The sequence below is a fragment of the Trachemys scripta genome, chromosome 4 (assembly GCF_013100865.1).
Source record: "Trachemys scripta elegans isolate TJP31775 chromosome 4, CAS_Tse_1.0, whole genome shotgun sequence".
Lineage (NCBI taxonomy): Eukaryota > Metazoa > Chordata > Testudines > Emydidae > Trachemys > Trachemys scripta.
In genome coordinates, this window is record NC_048301.1 from 6,558,554 (window position 1) to 6,578,526 (window position 19,973).

Sequence of the window (19,973 nt, forward strand, 5' to 3'; positions counted from 1 at the left end):
TTATCAAAAGCCTGTACAGTCAAATCTATCTTCACTCCCAAACATGACACTGTTAAGTGGGAGCAGATTAATACAGTCAATGTCCTGACTAGAAAGAGGGCTCCAAACAGGGTCGTATGTTTAAAGCTCAGCCTTTGCCAAAGGAGAGCTGGAACGAACAAGCAGCAGGACCTTGCTACAGCATAAGCTAGAGCAGGAAGTAATGAGAGGACGGACTGGGTCTGTGCCAGTCCTCACAGTATTAGCAAGAGGATCAGTCCAAAATCAGTCTTGCCTTTGACAACTCAGGCCAGTAGTACTTTACTTGTGCACTTTAGAGGAGTCACATGCTACATGTAATTTAAAGTCCATACAAATAGATCTAGGCCAGGGTCAGATGCAGGGAACAGTTCATCTCTGCCTCTTAAAAATTTAGTCCAACTGATTAGAGCTATTTTATTTTATTAGCAAAATTTGAAGAGGTCCAGGTGGCAGGTTTGTCACTGTCCTCTTCTGAAGTAGTAGTGGCAGTTCAAACACATATCCATGATTTATGACCAACGCTCACTTCTTTTTCATGTTCAGGAGCTTAGGTGCAGACACTTTCACTTTACCAGGAATATTTCTTGATAAATCAGTATCCTACAAAACAAAATCAAGGGTCAAAATCAAGTAGGAAGTGTTCAACGATCACTCCTTCCCAGCCTCCCTTATCCTCTCTGAATACCAGCTGCAAAGTAGTAATGCCACATGAACCAGTGCTAAGCGTGTGTCACTGTCACTACATTACAGCATCTCTCTGCCTGTTTCTCCAAAGAAAGTGGCCATGTGACAGTTCAGCAAATGATGGATGAAAATACAGTGTGCTCAGACCTTCCCCTTGTTTTTAATGAATAAAGAACTATTAACACTTACTGCACCTCCCACCTATTCTATGGAAAACAATGGATCATCAGATCATATATATGCTCAACACTCCAGCTATCTATCTGAACATAACTAGTTTGTTCAGTGGTATTCAATGTAAATAGTTGTTAACACGGAATCATCGCAGGGGTGCGTTCCTAATAAGATTCCACCACAACTAGCGGTAGGCCAGATTATTCAACATTTTTATCAGGGATCTAGAAGTAAATAAGATAACTGATAATAAAATTTGCAGAATGGTAAATGAGGACAGGGCGGTTAGTGTGATCTGGATCGCTTGGTGCATGTATTTTAATACAGCAAAATGCGAGGTCATACATCTAGGAACAAATAATGCAGACAGAATAGGAGACTTCGCTTGGAATGCAGTCACTCAGAAGAGGATTTAGGGATCACGAACAACTGAACATGAGCCCCAGTGTGACTGCCAAAAGGGCAATGCAATCCCTAGCTATATAAACAAGAATAGCAAGTATGAGCAAGAAGGTGATTTTACCTCTGTACAGGGCATTGGTGAGACACTAGAATACTGTGTACAGTTTGGATGTTGAAAAATTGGAGACAATACATAGAGCCACAAAAATGATTTGTGGTCTGGAGCAAGTGCCTTACAGTGAGACTCTAAACTCAATCTGTAGTTTATCAAAAATAAGACAGAGGTGACTTGAGTACAGTGTGTCTGTACCGTCATGTACAGAAAATACCCAGTTCTAAAGCATTCTTGAATCTAGCAGAGAAAGGCAGAAAAAGAACCAATGGCTGGAATCAGACAAATTCAAAACACAGCACAAAACTCTTAACAGTGATTAACCACTGGAAAGGAAGTGGTGGATTCTCCAGCTCTTGCTGTCTTCAAATCAAGACTGGATGATTTTCTGGAAGGTATACTTAGTCAAATACAAGTTATTGGGCTCAAGACAGGGGTAACTGAGTAAATCTTGCTGGCATGTGATGAGGGGGTTGGGACTAGATGATTTAATGGTCCCTTCTGGCCTTAAAAGTCTATTAATCTTCTATGCCAATAAGGAGAAACAAGGTGTGGGTGAGATATCTTTTACTGGACCAACTTCTGTTGGAGAGAGAGACCAACTTTCCCAGAGCTCTTCCTCATGTCTGGGAAAGGTACTCAATGTCACAGCGCAATACAAGATTGAAGAGAGAATTTAGCATAAGTAGTTAGTAATGCAAGGACAAAACTGAAAGCAATAGCACTAAATGCTGCTTTCCTTCTTGCTGTAGTACAGGTTGAACAAGCCAAGGAGATGGCTCTTTACCTTCACGCTGCGAAATAAATCTTTTTCTCTTGCTGTAGCTTCTTTGTAATGCATGAAATTATGCAAAGCAGTCTTGGCAGCTGTAAAAAGTACATGAAAGAAGATGTTAAATGGCATGGGCCAGCTTCAAAAGCTGCTGGGTTGAAAAGGACTATTATGCTGTATACAGTACCTTTTCCTTTCTTCTGGGTGCCTGGAGTGAGCTTCACTTTATATCTTTCAAAAGAAAAAGAAAAATCACACCATTTACACAGGTGTTAAATAACTAACTCAATGTGCTGCTAATCTGTCAAATTAAAGTTCATTACTTCTGCAGATAAATCGCTGCAACTTACTTATAGTTTGTCATGGTAGTGTACGGTGCACATATTGGTATAGCAAAGAGGAGGATATCCTCCAAGTGAGGCTGGCCTGTCAAAGAATTTAGCAGTCTCTCTCCTTCCTAAAATAGCAAAGACAATCCTTGTTGTGAAACTAGAAAACAACATTTACACAAAAAGCAACAATTAAAGCAATAAAAATAAACCCATCTTTTACTACTGAAGAGGTTGGAATTTGGTCCTTCTTCCTCACAGCCCAAGTGCAGAGAAGTCATAATCTCCATGTGTATATCATACCATAATCTGTTATCACAGTATTACTGAAATGTACTCAGTGTATCAAGAGATGATGGGCTATTGGAGAAGCCCTAGTTTAAAAAAAATCTGATAAGTAAAATCTGAAGGTCCAAGGTTACATGGCTTTTAGTTTTAAATGAGGGAAAGGGGAGTTTCCACATTTGGTTTATATTTTAGCATAGTCAGTTAAGACTTGTTATTACATAAAGAAAGTACATACTTTTCCTCTTCCATTTCTTCAAATTCTCTAAGTGTGGAATACATCTACTGAAAGCTTTTGAGAAAATAGATGCTTGGTACATTGAATAGAAAGTGCTTTTTAAAGAGTCCAGTAAACAATTTTGTAAAGTAAACGAACTTTTAGTCTAAAGAACTATTTTCATCACGGTTAGATTTTACTTATTGTGTCAGCCTATAGGGGATATGGGATCATCCACTATTCTGAGGTCTTGATGGAGTTAATCAGGTGAAGACAAAGGGAAAACTACTTAATGGGTTTGTCAAATCCTTGTTATTTTAACCAAGTTTTGTTGGAACTTGTGTATTTATTACCTTAATACCATGCACTAATACAGCCATACAACTGAGAGACTAGGAAGGTCACATTTAAGCTCTCCACTAGAAAAACATTAACTGATTTGTTCCTTATAATAAAGAAACATTAATACCTGGATTGACAATTCACATCCTAACTGTGACTGAAAAATGTTATAATGCAGTGATGATACGTCTGAACTCATGGGGGCTGTACCAAAGTCACAATCAATAAACCTCAGCTGTCATTACACATAGTGACTAGCACCCTTCTGGAAGGCCAAGTGCTTCACCTTTGTGACATGCCCAATCTCCTCCAAGTTAGGAATTGTAAACCTCACTGACACGCCTCAAACTGGGTTAGCAGATAGGACTTTGGGGTCCAGGCCATTGGCAGTGTTGAGCAGAGAGACTTTTAAAAACTTTTTCTAAGCACTTTTATTCTAGCACTTTATTAGAAGTGTGAAGGTGATCAAATTTACCTCATTTTCCTGTTGATCTTGATCCTGTTCCTCCTGCACCACAGATGTAAATAAAGGAAACATTAAGACTTGCAGAACATCAAACTACTTCTCCCAGAAAGGTCAAATTCCCAGCAAATACAGAGCCATTGTGCGGGTACAGTCTCCTCAAGGCGTATGGAACACCATTTTAAGGGAGAGCTAAGTTAAGTATGTTTGGTACTGCTGCATTTTTATATAGGGTTTTTCTTTCTATCCCCAAACTTCCTTGGCACATGCAAAGATGGACGGAGACAGATTTGGGTGGAAATATTGAAATTCAAGCTGCCAATCTACAAAACCCTTTATTGTTTTTTAACTGCACAACTGATACAGTATGCCAGTAAGAGATCCTCAACACAGCTCGGCCACACACCGTCCCCCTCAGACTTCTAGTTTTGGCGGGTCAGTGCTCCAGCGTAGGCCAGGGAGCACTCTCCTGGTTCTTGGGTTGGTGCCTCTTACAACTATTAAAAATTAGTCCTGACATTATATACACTGGTCTCAAAAAACACTGATCTATGAAATGGCAACGACACGAACGCAGTAGAGAAAGCAGTTCTGTAAGCACTCCACAGACTCAGTTTAATATTTATAGTACAATAAAGTAACGATTTAACAGCCTGAACAGCAAGATGCTGCAAAGTGTGGGGAATGAAACGGGTCTACGGTGTTTACCTTCTCCTCCTGCTGATCTTCCAGAGCCGTGTCCTGGAACTCATGTGTTAATACTTCTACCGGGGGGGTTTCTTCTTTACGACCTGCATCAACCCGATGGCCACTCTTTGGTTTCTGGGCTTGTTTCTTTACTGAGTCGTCTTTTATTTTTCCTTTTTTACCTTTCTTCACTTTTTCTTCTTTGCTTGACCCTGCAGACTAGATTTCACACATGAAAATGATTTAAACCTCCACTCAAGCACAGAACGAACAATTCACAGGAAAAGCCATAGTTATTTTAGCTTACACCCAACAGCTTCATTATGAGCTCTCTATCTTCTTCATCCTGGTCCTTGTACTTCTCTTTCATTTTTTTCATCTTACTCTGCAGAGAAGAAAAACGGGGGTTAATAGTTTAGCAAATAACAAACAGGAATTTCTGCAAATATCGACATAGAGCTCAATTCTTCACTGGCATATGGTCTCTATTTTTTTTAGTTTAAGCACGGTGTTAACCCAACAGATGTCATTTCTATTCAGAGAAATAAGAAGTGCTGAATGTTAGTCCATCAACAATTGTTATTAAACACAGACAACTATTCAAGTGAGTCTAAATTTGTCAGATGCCTGGAGATGTTTGAATATGCAAATTGGAATATTGGGCAAATGCAAAAAAAAAAAATTAAACATAGGATATGTGTCTTTAAGAGGGCCCTTTTCATTGGGTAAATCTAATCAATTCTGCAGATTCATCCATTCTACCTTCTGTCCTCGTTTCATGGGCTGAGGGGCTGACATGCTCTTGCTTGAACCAGGAGAAGATGGGGGCTGCGTGCTGGTCTCTCTTTCCTTTCCTTCAGGTGGTTCTAAATCCTCTATATCATGTTGCTGCTTCTTTTTCTTCATTTCCCTAAGAGAAAAATAATCATTGGGATATGCCCTCCTACAGGGTTCTGTGGTATGAAACGACAATGATTTTACGTTAACATAGCACCTGTCTTCCCAAAGGATACATCTCTACAAGTTCAGTCAATAGACCAATTAAGAACAAGACCACGGGAAAATAAGTCACATCTATAATAAAAAATTCAAAATTTAAACATAGAAGCCAATGATAAAGTGATTCAACACCACATGAGAAACTGCTGACTTGCCACTACTGGTCCCGGAAGATGTACACTGGGATACAAGGCTACGTCTGGGTCTGTGTTCCCAGAGGAGACCAAGGTAGGAACTCGCCAAGCTCACAGCTCTTGGTTTCCCCTCCCCCGGACCATGGAACTGCAGACAGCCCTGCTGCTTCAGCCTGTGTCTTTCATTTTTATCAAAATAAGTAATGTTTTGTCCAAAAAACCACAGAACTCTTCTTTCTGAGGGGAGGCCCATCTTTCCCCAGAGAACAGAACCCACTAAGCAGTGAGCACCTCCTGGCACATCGGAAAGCTGGCACCTGTAGCTCCAGCCCCGGAGCCGGTGCCTATACAAGGAGCCACATATTAACTTCTGAAGAGCCACAGGTTGGCCACCCCTGACCTAAAGGTTCCTGGTTCAAGCCTTGGCTTTGACAAGTGTAACCAGAGTGAAAGGGAGGATGCCTAGAAGAAGACATGGTCAGATTAGCGGATGTCAACGTGGGTCAGGCAGCCACCTAGCTGGAAACTGGGAAGCTCTTTAAGCAACCACATCCAGAAAGGAAAGTTTGGCTCCAACTCCTATGTTCCGCCTCAAGGGCTGGCAAGAGAGGCTGCTGGGCTTAGAACTGAGTTTGGATTCAGTTCCTGCCTTGTTCGCACACAGAAGCATGGGACCATTACCACAGCATCTTTGGGGGAAATCGTATTCTGTGGCATAGAAACCTCAACTAGATCACAAGCCCTTACAAATTCATTTCCACAGTGCATAAGCTATCCTTTATATTCTGAACCAGACCTTTGAATTTAACCAGTATCCCATCAAAAAAATCCAATTCTTCCAGCTAATAAAAACCAGCTCCTTTGTGTTCACAGTGTCTGTTATATCCATATCGTTAATTTCAAGTGGCAAGAAACACACTGCAAGTGACTTCCTCAAAAAAGGTTAACTTGTCCTTAAGAAATGAGGACTTTCATACATGGAGATATTTAGATGTTTCCTTCCCTAAAATGAAAACATTCTTACCTTCTCTCCTTGGCTGACAAGTGTCTTCGCCCATGTGACTTACTGTCACTCTAAAAATGTGAAATAAAGTTATATTTCATTATTTCCACTCATAAAAAATCACACGCTGTGCTACTTGTTTGAAGATCTTATCAGGGAGCTTACCAGGTTAGATGCTTCCTCTTTTGTAACCATTTTCTGGTGGGATCTGTGAAGACTGAAAGGTGCAGTATGTTGTTAGAGATATAACAGTCTGATAACACAGTCCTGACAGAGAAGCTGCTGCCACAATTGGGACAAACTAATTCAGACTTGTCTATTGGGCATCACGTCCAGGAAAGATCATTTTCTTTTCTGAACAGGTAAGTGACGTCAGCACTATGTTGCAGCCGGGGGATTATAAACAAGTGTGCTTTTGCACACCACCCCAATGTACCCTCTATAATGGGTAATGAAGTCTCTTGGTTTAGTGTCCAGACACATTTAACCTAGCATTAAATCCAAATCTCTTGAGTTTGGATTTTCAAAGGAGCCTAAGGAAATTGAGTGCCTCTGAAAGCTTCACTGAAAGCCCCAGCTTTGATAAATGAAATAAGTGCCAGAGAAACTGTGAAGCAGGCTCTCAGAGATCTTCCCCAGTTACGTCTTCATTGCACACACTCAAATCCCCCACACACAAAGCATTGTTTTTAGAGCTGTAATACCTATTAAATAACCCCCAACTGAATGAATTGGGAACTGAAGTCCGATTTCTTGGGAGGATGGGCTGCAGTTTTCCCCAACTCACCCCTAAATGCCTCAATGTCTAGGGTGAGAGCAGATCATTCTTATGCCCGTTCATTTCTTGCCCGTGAAGCTGCTAAGTAGTGAGGACAGCGGGGTAAGTGGTAGGAAGATTAGCCGCTGGCACTAATTGGAGATCACCATCTCATTTCAGGTGGCAATAATTTTCAGTCACTACCATCTTGAATAAGAACAGAAGTGATCTTAGGCTTCCCATTTCCTAGGTCCTGGTAGAACACTTGAGTGGAAGAAGGTTGGTCTCACCGAGGAGGAAAAATTGTAAAATGCCCTGTGCTTGAAGCGCCCCTAGCAGCCAATATATCTTGATTTTTTATGGAGTCCCACATGGCATTCTCATAAGCACACTAGGGAAATGTGGTCTAGATGAAGTTACTATAAGGTGGGTGCACAACTGGTTGAAAGACCATACTCAGAGAGCAGTGATCAATGGTTTACTGTCAAACTGGGCGGGTGTATCTAGTGGGGTCCCGCAGAGGTCAGTCTTGGGTCTGGTACTATTCACTATCTTCATTAATGACTTGAATAACGAGTGAGAGTATGCTTATTACATTTGCAGATGACGCCAAGCTGGGAGGGGTTGCAAGCACTTTGGAGGACTGGATTAGAATTCAAAATGACCTCAGCAAATTGAAGAATTGGACTGAATTCAACAAGATGAAATTCAATAAAAATAAGTGAAGTACTCTGCACTTAGGAAGGAAAAATCAAATACACAACTACAAAATGGGGAATAACTAGTTAGGCGGTAGTGCTGCTGAAACAGATCTGGGGGCTATCGTAGATCACAAATTGAATGAGAGTCCACAATGTGATGCAGTTGCGAAAATGGCTAATTTCATTCTCGGGGTGTACTAACAGGAGTGTTGTATGTAAGACACAGGAAGTAACTGTCCCACTCCATTCAGCACTAGTGAGGCCTGAGCTGGAGTACTGTGTCCAATGCTGGGCCCCACGGTTCAGGGAAGATGTGGACAAATTGGAGAGACTCTAGAGGAGAGCAACAAAAACAATACAAGGTTTAGAAAACTTGACCTATGAGGAAAGGTTAAAAAAACCTGGGCATGTTTAGTCTTGAGAAAAGAAGATTGAGGAGGGACCTGGTAAGTCTTCAAGTATGTTAAGGGCTGTTATAAAGAGGACTGTGATCAGTTGTTCTCCATATTCACTGAAGATAGGAGAAGTAGTAATGGCCTTAATCTGCAACAAGGGAGATTTAGGTTAAATGGTAGGAAAAACTTTCTAACTCTAAAGGTAGTTAAGCTCTGGAACAGGCTTCCAAGGGAGGCCATGGAATTCCCATTGTTGAAATTTTTAAGAACCAGTTGGACAAACACCTGTCAGAGATGGTCTAGGTTTACTTGGGTCCTGCCTCAGGGAAGGGGGCTGGACTTGATGACTTCAAGGTTCCATCCAGCCCTACATTTCTATGTTTCTATAATAGCATTGGCAATGGCCAGAATACCACATATCCCCAAGCCAGAGAATGCATATGTAGCAGTGGTTGCTACAGTCAGGAGAAGGGGGAACAGGATAACCCAAAATGAAGAACTGTGTACCTGTGTAGAGAAGACCGTCTAGGAAGGGTGGAGCAGCATTACCAAACATGTATACATTTGTTTTACTTGTTATTCAGGCAGCCTGCCCCTTTGAACACTAGGATTAGTCTCATGTACTCACTGCAATCCCTCTTATCACATAAACATAGTTTTAAAGCACTGACATTCTTAGAATGGCTCATATTGCTGACAAATGTGGAGGCTCTTTTGGTTACCTTTGTGGCTGAAGATGTGACAGGTCGATTGCAGTATCTGGATAATTTATCTCCTCCTCCTTCACTTCACTCATCAGCTCCTGACCTTCAGCCTCTTCTTCAGATTCTATATCATCATCTTCAGAGGTTTCCTCTTGTGCTGGTGGCTCGTTTATTCCATCCTTGTCTGCGTGAGCAACATCCTCCTCGAGGTTACTGTCAGCCCTGACTTCAATACCATCAGGCATTTCTTGAGGCAGTGCCTTCTCATCATCAGTGCTGCTATCATCTCCTTCTGGTGCTTCTTCTAAATGAGTCAGGGGAAAAGACATTTCAATTTAAAGACACTTGACTAACACATTATTAATTCAGGGAGCTGAATGCACATCCCAATGTATTTTTAAGCGTTCCCAGTGTGCCCACAGTAAAATATATTAAACCCTGCATAATACCCAGTAGCTCCACTTCTTCTGACACCAGTTCATTGGTACTACTGGTCACAGACTCCATATCCTCATCCTGCATTTTGACCTTTCGTTCGTCTCTGTGTCTCCAAACACAAGATTCTTCCACCTAAATGACAGAAACAGCTCCTTTTTATTGAGCAAAAGGATTTCCAAGGAAACTGGCTTATACCAAACCCAATGAGAAACTGCAGTGAATGATCACCTGGAACTTCAAATTTTTCTACTGATTCTTAGGAGCCCAACACCAATATTCATCATGGGCTCCATTCACCTCTGTTAAAGTCAATGGAAAGAATCTCATTGATTTCTGTGAGGACTGGATCTGGCCAAGAAATTGAAAACGACTATATTAATGCAAGCTCTTGTGTGGAAACCATTTGGCAAATCTTAGTGTCCCTTGTTTGTCTTGACATCATCTTCCTGTTTTTTTTCAGCATGCCCTTCAATTTCATTCCTCTCCAGAAACAAATTCTTTATGTCCCTTGAACTCATCTACACATTCCTGAAACTGCCTTTCCTGGTGCTTAATACCAGACCTTTACTACCCTTTACATACAATAACTGACTTGCCTACTTCAATTTCTTTTCCTTATTTTTAGGTAAAGACTCCTAAGTTTTTGAGCTCCTTTACCAGTGGAGAGGCAAAGGGGGAAAAAAGTGTCAATTATCGAAACCTAATTTTGAAAGCATGTCCCTAAAAGATGAAGGCTAGTAGGAGCCCACTGTAGCTAGTAGTCACACACCCATCCGACCGCACACAAAAAGGGTGCTTCAAGAACTCCTGCTGACACTTTAAACACTTGTTATTAAAAAAACCATCTGGAGGCGCGGTGCTCGCAGGGTTGGTTTGTTCTAAATAAATAATTAAAACAACAGGAATCCCACTCCAAGGGGGAAATATTGAAAGAGTGGCAGGTTCTTTGGTGAGCTTAGCCCATCGTACCCGGTTGGCTGGTTCTGAACTGCATACCCACCCTCATGATCTAGATTAAAGGTTTCTCTTCCATTCAGAGCAAACAGAATGATAGTGATCTACTGGAAGGGAAGGTGCTTATGGGAATTGAGGGTTGTTGTGAACGATTACAGTTTTATGTTTATGTAAGAAAAAAGAAGACAAATGTAACCAATGAATGGGACAGTACCTTAAATAAGAAGCTAAACCCCATCATAAGATATGAAGGTGGAAGAAAGTTTTTTTTCCCTGGGGGGAAAAAAAAGGAAAACATAAGGTGGTTTAAATATATAAACATTTTTTGCCAACTTCTTGCAGTGATCCCTGTCACTGTAGAAGATACAGATTTTCCAGACAATTGTGGTTTACTCTTCAAGATCTCACCTCTTATCATGAAGCTTCCTGTAGTTAGATATTCTCCAGTTGGTGCTGTTTTAGACACCTAAGAAAAGTACCACATATCATATACTTAATAAAGTACCATAGAAAACTGTGCCTCACTGCGTAATAACAGTAATAAAAATGAGCATTTAAGATAACTGCATTTCTGATTTCTAAGGACAGCTTTGTAACTTCACAAAGTGAAGAGTATTATAGGGAGGATTGCTGAGGAACAACCTCCCATCACCTGAAGCCTTTAAATCATCACTGGATGTCTTTCTAGTCTGTCTGCTCTAGTTCAACCATAAGTTACTGGGCTCAATGTCGAAATCGCTGGATAACATTTTATAGACTGTGTTATGCAGGGGGATCAGATCTGAGCACAACAGTCACCTCTGGCCTTACAAATCTATGAATCTGAGGGCATGTTTTCACTACCGGGGTAAGTACCTAAGATACGCTACTCCAGCTACGTGACTAACATAGCTGGAGTTGATGTAGCTTAGCTTAGGTTGACTTACCCCGGTGTCTTCACCACTGCGTTGATGGGAGACACTCTCCGGTCGATTTACCTTAATCTTCTTGAGGAGCTGGATTACAGGGATCAACCGGAGAGGGCTCTGCCATCAATTTAGCAGGTCTTCACTAGACCCGCTAAATCGACACCCGTAGCAGTGCTGATCTCCCCAGTAGTGAAGACAAGCCCTCAGTTTCTCCCCAGAGCTGACTTAAGTGGGCTCTGCAATAGAAGACTCCCATTCCACTGCTCCCAGAGCAATACTGGTGCTCTGCTTGCAGGAGGTTCCTTTGAGACCAGCCTTCTTTGCCAGAGGGAAAGTCCTTAATCAGTCTTGAGATTAAAGGTTCAAAGCAAAGCAGAAAGAAATTGTTTTCCCGGCAGGGAAGCAATGAGAGATTCCAACAACTTTTTGGGAACCAGTCTTTCACTATTAGGGCCCAAAACAGCAATCAAAACCACACACAGATACTTAAGTAGAGATACAACAAATATGTACATGAGCTAGCCTCAGTTACAATACAGTGCCATGAAGAAAGAACATACTGGAAAGGGTAAACCACAGCAAGCTTGGTGAAATTATATCAAGTGACTGACTCTAGAAAACAGATCAGCTTTTCATGTTGCCTGCCCATTCTAATATTCTAGGTGTTTAACAACAAAAACAAACCAACCCTTATTTAATATGTGAGTTAAAGTTCTAACAGAAAATTAAAAACTGGTTACACTTTTTAAAAATCATTCCCAAACCATATGACCTTGTGCTGGGGTGTACCACACCCTTTGAGGAAACCTGCTGGAGGCCTTGCAGTCCTACCACACCCCGCTCCAGAAAAGGCACAAAGGTAGGTCCTCCAGGCCTGCGCGGAAAGGCTGCAGGGGATCAGCCAATCAGACCCGAGCAGGCTCAGTTAAAAAGAGCAGCAGGGCCACCTGAGCAAGTCAGTTCCTGACTGGGACTGAAAGGGATAAGACAGACTCTCCAGGCAAGGAGGCCTGGGCGAGACCCTGCGCAAACAGGGAGCAAGGAAGTAGAACCCAAGGACTATAACCTAAGGTAATGAGTGAAGGTGATGAGACCAAGTGGGAAGCCGTCCAGGAATAGCAGCAACAACCAAGTAGAGGAAACAGTATGTGGCTGTTGTCTCTAGGGTCCCTGGGTTGGGACCTGGAGTAGTGGCTGGGCCCGGGTTCCCCCATCGGCCACAGGAGAAATGGCTTAAGCCTCAAGGAGGGGATATGACTCTGCATTAAAAGGCCAAGAAAGGGGCTGGGAGTTTAAACAGGACCAGGGATGGGGCTGAAGACCCTGAAGAGGGCCAACCATTCTTTCAACTTTGTTACCCCCAGAAGGGGACTGAAGTTAAGGAGTAAATTGGCTGGAGAGCTGGGATGCTAGAGAACTGCTGATGACAAAGCCTCCAGGGAGAATGCCTGGGCAGGGACAGACTGAAAGCTAGCCCAGAAGGGGCTGAGAACTGAGCCCAAAGGCGGGGCCACAGATACCAACATGGGCACAGTGATAGTCCGTGTTGGAACTTTGTCACCCGGAAGAGATCCTCTCATGCATTTAGACTCTGGCTATGTCTACACTACAGCTCATGTTGGCACAACTTATATCTCCCAGGGGGGTGAATAAATCACTCGCCTGAGAGAGGCAAGTTAAGCCAACATAAGCGCTGGCGTGGACAGCACTATATCAGCAGAAGAGCTTCTCCCACAACATAGCTACTGCCACTCATGGAAGCTGAAGTAGTTAAGACGACAGGAGAACGCTCTCCTGTTTGCTTAGAGCAGCTACACCAGTGCAGCTGCACCACAATAAACTCTGTAGGGTAGCTGTGCCCTATGTGTGACTTAGCCAGAGGGCTGAGCCACTGAAGACCCACCTGATGAGGGCAACAGCTGACAGGCACCGTGAGCTGAGTGCCTGCAGGTTTGCACCCAGCCCACCGGAGGCGCTCACCAGAGAGGAGTGCAGCGCATCACAGACTTTTAACCTCTTTTTAAAAGATGCCGAACCCACAGCATTTCTTGGGTCATGGGCCCATTATACCAAAGATTCACAATCCAAGGCCACTGTGGTAGAGCCAGGGAGAACTTGTAAGGACCATCACATATTATATACAATTATGTTTCTTTTAGTCTTTAATTTCATCTGTGGTGACATTTCCATCTACAGTTCCGCACTCATTCTTTCAGAGATTAACTTCTCAAAACTAACAAGCAAGATCTCATTACCTGGTGATGATAGACCCACCAAGCACTAGTGATGATACGAGCATCCCAGGCAGCGCTGTAACATAATGCCATGGTGCCTGCCTCAGTCAGGGTACGGGGAGGGATCGGCTCACCTGTAATGGCAACACCACAACATTTGGGTTATCTGAGCCCGCGTTTAAAAAGTAACCAGACATTGTAAAAAAGGATCTCAGAGTGGGGATCTGTGTGCCAGGGAAGATAATGGAGCAAGTAATTAAGGAAATCATCTGCAAACACTTGGAAGGTGGTAAGGTGATAGGGAACAGCCAGCATGGATTTGTGAAGAACAAATCATGTCAAACCAATCTGATAGCTTTCTTTGATAGGATAACGAGCCTTGTGGATAAGGGAGAAGCTGTGGATGTGGTATACCTAGACTTTAGTAAGGCATTTGATACGGTCTCGCATGATATTCTTATCGATAAACTAGGCAAATACAATTTAGATGGGGCTACTATAAGGTGGGTGCATAACTGGCTGGATAACCGTACTCAGAGAGTTGTTATTAATGGTTCCCAATCCTGCTGGAAAGGCGTAACGAGTGGGGTACCGCAGGGGTCTGTTTTGGGACCGGCGCTGTTCAATATCTTCATCAACGACTTAGATATTGGCATAGAAAGTACGCTTATTAAGTTTGCGGATGATACCAAACTGGGAGGGATTGCAACTGCTTTGGAGGACAGGGTCATAATTCAAAATGATCTGGACAAATTGGAGAAATGGGCTGAGGTAAACAGGATGAAGTTTAACAAAGACAAATGCAAAGTGCTCCACTTAGGAAGGAAAAATCAGTTTCACACATACAGAATGGGAAGAGACTGTCTAGGAAGGAGTACGGCAGAAAGGGATCTAGGGGTTATAGTGGACCACAAGCTAAATATGAGTCAACAGTGTGATGCTGTTGCAAAAACATGATTCTGGGATGTATTAACAGGTGTGTTGTGAGCAAGACACGAGAAGTCATTCTTCCGCTCTACTCTGCTCTGGTTAGGCCTCAGCTGGAGTATTGTGTCCAGTTCTGGGCACCGCATTTTAAAAAAGATGTGGAGAAATTGGAGCGGGTCCAGAGAAGAGCAACAAGAATGATTAAAGGTCTTGAGAACATGACCTATGAAGGAAGGCTGAAAGAATTGGGTTTGTTTAGTTTGGAAAAGAGAAGACTGAGAGGGGACATGATAGCAGTTTTCAGGTATTTAAAAGGGTGTCATAAGGAGGAGGGAGAAAACTTGTTCACCTTAGCCTCTAAGGATAGAACCAGAAGCAATGGGTTTAAACTACAGCAAGGGAGGTCTAGGTTGGACATTAGGAAAAAGTTCCTAACTGTCAGGGTGGTTAAACACTGGAATAAATTGCCTAGGGAGGTTGTGGAATCTCCATCTCTGGAGATATTTAAGAGTAGGTTAGATAAATGTCTATCAGGGATGGTCTAGACAGTATTTGGTCCTGCCATGCGGGCAGGGGACTGGACTCGATGACCTCTCGAGGTCCCTTCCAGTCCTAGAATCTATGAATCTACAGAGGCAGTTCCTGAAAGCAATTTTCCTGCACAAAAAAGTACTGTGCTATTATGGCTTTATCACTGGGTTGCACATTAAGAAGGAATGAATTCAGACTAAAACCTGTCAACCCAAAATCTGAAGTGAAATGGAGAGTGGACAAAGATATAGCAGTACATTTTTACTAAAGTCAGTTTTATTTCAAATTGTTTGTTTTTAATAGATTATAAATCAGCGTCAACCACAGATGAATTACCTGTAGGATTCTTGATTACACAGCTAGTTGCACCATGTAGGTCAGCGTGCACATATATATCTCCTAGAACAGGAGAGAGAAGATTGGGACATGTCATTGAGCACACTTAGTTGCTGCACCGATCATTAAGAGAGGGTTCCAAGCTTTAATTAGAAACTGATTTACTTGGATCACGGCCAAAACATTCACATATTCAGGGAAAGTAATTATGTCTACTTGTCAATTATACCCCATACTAGTCATTATTTATTCTGACATCAATATCATGGTGAACTAAGACCTCTGGTATGCTAATATATTGCAGTACTTCTGAATTCTGTATTGTGCTGTAGGCCAGGGGTTCTCAACTTTTTTCTTTCTGAGGGCCCCCCCGCAACATCCTATAAAAACTCCACAGCCCATCTGTGCCACAACAACTGTTTTTCTGCATATAAATGGCAGGACCCAGTGTTAGGGGGTATCAAGTAGGGCAAGTGCCTGGGGCCCCAGGCCACAGGGGGCCCTATGAAACAAAGTTGCTCAGGCGTCAGCACGCAGTGGCTGGTCTCAGGGCCCCAGGCTTCAAGCCCATGAAGTGGGGCTTCAGCTTCCTGCCCTGGGCCCCAACAAGTCTAATGCCAACCCTGCTTGACAGCCCCCCAAAATCCACTCGCAGCCCCCCAAAGGGTCCGGGACCCTTAGTTGAGAAGCACTGCTGTAGGAAAATACTAGCTATAACTTATGTCCATGACTTATGTTCCTCCATGTGGAATGATGTACAACTGCAAAAGGTAAAGTCTGTTAGGCCTTGTCTTCACTTACCGGAGGGTCCGGCGGCACGCCATCGATGTTCTGGGATCGATCCCGGAAGTGCTCACAGTCGGCGCTGGTACTCCAGCTCGCCGAGGGGAGTACGCGGCATCGACGGGGGGAGACTTCCTGCCGCGTCTGGACCGCGGTAAGTTCGGACTAAGGTACTTCGAATTCAGCTACGTTATTAACGTAGCTGAATTTGCGTACCTTAGTCCGATTTGGGGACTTAGTGGGGACCAGGCCTTAGTTTGCTTTTTAACTCAGTTCAGGCAATTTCAAAACTATTGGGTGAAGAAGCTGCATTCCATATCACACCTCACACATGGACATAATTATACAGCTCCAAAGAACTTCGCTGTCTGAAATTCCAGACAATGTAGAAAAATGAGAATGCATACAAGCAAGCTGAATTTTATACACAAGCTAATAAAGATCTAACAGTGTTCGATGTACAATACAAGCATTTACAACAATCAGCAAAGAAAACAAAAACTATGCTGACATGCTTGATTTAATCTTACTAACCTGATTTCAAATATCGCTTCACAATCATTTCATTCTGCTGTTGATCTCTTCCAGCTATAATGAGGTAATTTTCAGAGCTAATAAACCACAGGAACTTCTCAAACCTGTCAAATTACATCAAACCACGCTGTATAAAATAACTGGAACTGTTTGCCTATTACAGAAGGTATGTTTTTGCCAGGGTCTCAGTACTTTAATGTATTATAGGTGGAAAGACAGGTATTCTCAAAGATATTTCATTTTGTTAACCAGCTACAGTTTCATACATATGTATATGGCATAAATTCAAGGTATTGTACAAATGTAATTGTGCTGTCAATCATATTCTTTAAAAGGACACATCAAGCAAATTACAGTCTTTTTTTTTTAAATTATAATTGCTACTTTTAAAACAGCTGTTTATAAAAAGGGAGAAAGTATTTCTTTTATTTTCCATGTTTACTCTGTGAGCACTTGATATAACTTTGTCTACAGTCAGTCTCCCCAGTTGTTTGTGTGGATCTTTTATATAGCACAGAAGAGAAAATGTTTAAAATTTTAGGAAAACATGGCCCCAATCCCACAAGAGGATCCACATAGGCAAATCCGCATACCCATGCAGAGCAGTCTTGAAGGGGCCCACCTATGTGGATCTACCGGCAGGACTGGGGCTTATAACTAAAACCACCACAACTGACAAGGGACGTAGGGGTGGGTGTAGTACCAAAACACTACTTTTAACTCTTTTTAGAAAAAAAAACAATTAGATTTCATGTCAACAACGTCCTTTTAAGTTTGCACAGAATCACACACGCATCTGAGAGGGTAACTATCTAAAGTTTACTTGCCAATAAACTTTTCTTGCTTTCTGAATGGTGGTAACTGTTTGAACTTCTTTCAATGTTTGCTTTGTCTTCTTTTCTGCTGATTTGAATGCCTGTTTAGGAAACATGGACATTCCCAATTCTACAAATGCAGTAATCAGACAAGCAAGAACCAAACAATAAGACAATATGAAGAAAAATACCCCCAAAATGTAGTTTGGATCAGTACAGCCACTCATTTGGCACATATTCAATTTGCAGGCCTAAAAACCATTTCTGCCCAAAATTAGAGGCACGTCATTAAATGCAGTCTTAAAATCTTCATAATTTTGAAAAGGCATGTCTCCATTATCCTGTCAGGTAGTTTCTCTAAAATGTGCGCTCTGAAAACAACATTAGCTACCTGATCATAATGGTTCCTGTTAATGTTGCCTCGGCTACTGGTCTGTCAGCATTTCCATTATAAATGCTTTTAAGGAGTTTGAAGTAAATGATTCAAGGTTGCAACTTGTCAGCCCTACATGTAGGTTAAATTGTTTTGGCAAGCTTGATGGGAGGCTGAAACATTAAATCAGCATAACTGTATTATTTTTAACACACAAAGGTACATTTGAAAGTTCGGTTTTAGGCTGTAGCAATAAAACAACATCTTTGCTTTTAACTAAATTCAAAACAAACAATAAATACCTTCTCTGCAGCTTCTACTGTCTTCTGTGTTTTTTTGGCAGCATGTCTCTTATGATCATAATATCTGTGAAACACAAATCCATTTACATCTCAGATCCCAGCATATTAATTCATTTTTATGGTTATTTCTTCCCACGGTACTTCATGCCAGCAGTAAATACTCCATTCTGATAATGAAAATGTTATGTTTGGCTTAGCTTTTTTGCTTATTGCTTGTCACTTTTCATCTGAAAATTGTATCAGTTGAAATGAAGTTACTAATTTATTATCCTCACTGAAATGTAGACCCCTGCCTTTATATTTGCTTTGCAGAGAAAGGAGCCATTATGTCCTGTGTTTGTTTCTATGCTTGATGTAATTAACATTAAATTAGAATGGTTGTCAGAGATTGGTTAACACAGAAATGGCAAGACAGCATTCTGGGGCAGAGGCATGGACAGTCTATAACTAAGGTAAGGCCATACACGCTAAATATTTCTGTAGGAAAAAGACTAATTTTTTTGATAGTAGCAGAGTCTACTGAAATTAAGCTGATAAGGAGCAGACTATTAAAAAACACACACATTTTAAATCTTACTTTTTAGCATTGGCATATGCAGACAAACTGAGATCAACATCAACCAACAATGGCTTGTTTTTCTGAGGTTTCTTCAGCTGTTTATTCTTATGCTTTTTCTTCTTCCCCTTTGGTTCTTCAATTTCTTTCCAATGATCAGCTTCGTCATCTTCATCCTCCTCCTCTGATAATACATACGGGTTTCTACCAAAATATAAAAGTATATTGATTGTCTTTAAAAGTACTCCAGACTTTTTATTGTAAAAGTTAGCAAGATGCATTCCTCCTTCCATTAATTTTGTAAATAATATTACAAAAGATACACATTCTTTTTTTCAATCTGAAGAAGGCTCTATGGGTATGAATAAAGATAAATGTGTAATTATAACAGTTTTGATTATGCACTTTCAGACAGAAGGAGGAGGAGGAGGAGAACAAAGATGAAACAAATATAGGACATTTTACCCTTCATCTTTGTGCAAAATGAAGAGCAGATTGTGGCTCATTATGTTTAATCAAAGCAAATGCAAGATAGGTAATGGTCTGAGAGTTTGTGAAATCTGATCCATTATTATGAAGCTATTCTGAGCATGTATTACTTTGAGTTGCCTTTGCTACTCAGAGTGAACTCTGCCTTCTGTTGCGATGTTTGGCATGTGTAGCCTTAAGGAGATAGAGGAGCATACAGCATTATAATGTTTTCTCTGCATCACACAGCAAAGTATACTATTGTTTCCATTATCATCTGTAGATTCAACTATCTTTAGATGATGTGTATGATTAGCTGTGACCTTAATTCATATTGTGAAATTAACTGAAATAACAGAGAGACTGACAGATTCCAAGACCAGAAGGGACCATTGTGATCATCTAGTCCAGTGGTACCCAAACTTTTCCTCTTGCACCACCCCTAACCAGTAATGGAATGTGTGCAAGCCCCTGTACCCCTGGGCCAGGAGCAGAATCGTGGCCAAGCTAGGGGCCAGGGCCGAGGAATGGAGCTGTGGCTGGGAGCCAAGAGTAGGAACCGGAGGTGGAAAGGGGTCTGAACCACGGGAGCAGGAGTGCGGCCGGAGCTGAACTGGAGGCAAAGTGGGTCTG

The 19,973-nt window shown here is 41.8% G+C and overlaps 1 protein-coding gene across 1 annotated transcript in view; it reads right to left on the bottom strand.

The window, feature by feature from the left end:
* Nucleotides 1–264: 264 nt before the first annotated feature.
* NEMF (nuclear export mediator factor) overlaps nt 265–19,973 on the bottom strand; it is a 31,758-nt gene continuing 12,049 nt past the window's right edge. The window contains exons 14-33 of the mRNA XM_034769966.1: nt 18,894–19,076; nt 18,317–18,380; nt 17,654–17,742; nt 16,827–16,930; nt 15,510–15,572; nt 13,737–13,849; nt 10,982–11,039; nt 10,788–10,846; nt 9,631–9,751; nt 9,200–9,485; nt 6,790–6,841; nt 6,646–6,695; nt 5,251–5,398; nt 4,796–4,873; nt 4,510–4,707; nt 3,814–3,846; nt 2,516–2,622; nt 2,353–2,396; nt 2,181–2,260; nt 265–621 (exon numbers count right to left, since the gene is read on the bottom strand). Coding sequence (XP_034625857.1) covers nt 544–621; nt 2,181–2,260; nt 2,353–2,396; nt 2,516–2,622; nt 3,814–3,846; nt 4,510–4,707; nt 4,796–4,873; nt 5,251–5,398; nt 6,646–6,695; nt 6,790–6,841; nt 9,200–9,485; nt 9,631–9,751; nt 10,788–10,846; nt 10,982–11,039; nt 13,737–13,849; nt 15,510–15,572; nt 16,827–16,930; nt 17,654–17,742; nt 18,317–18,380; nt 18,894–19,076 — 2,008 coding nt within the window. The 3' untranslated portion in view covers nt 265–543. The remainder of the gene's footprint in view (nt 622–2,180; nt 2,261–2,352; nt 2,397–2,515; nt 2,623–3,813; nt 3,847–4,509; nt 4,708–4,795; nt 4,874–5,250; nt 5,399–6,645; nt 6,696–6,789; nt 6,842–9,199; nt 9,486–9,630; nt 9,752–10,787; nt 10,847–10,981; nt 11,040–13,736; nt 13,850–15,509; nt 15,573–16,826; nt 16,931–17,653; nt 17,743–18,316; nt 18,381–18,893; nt 19,077–19,973) is intronic.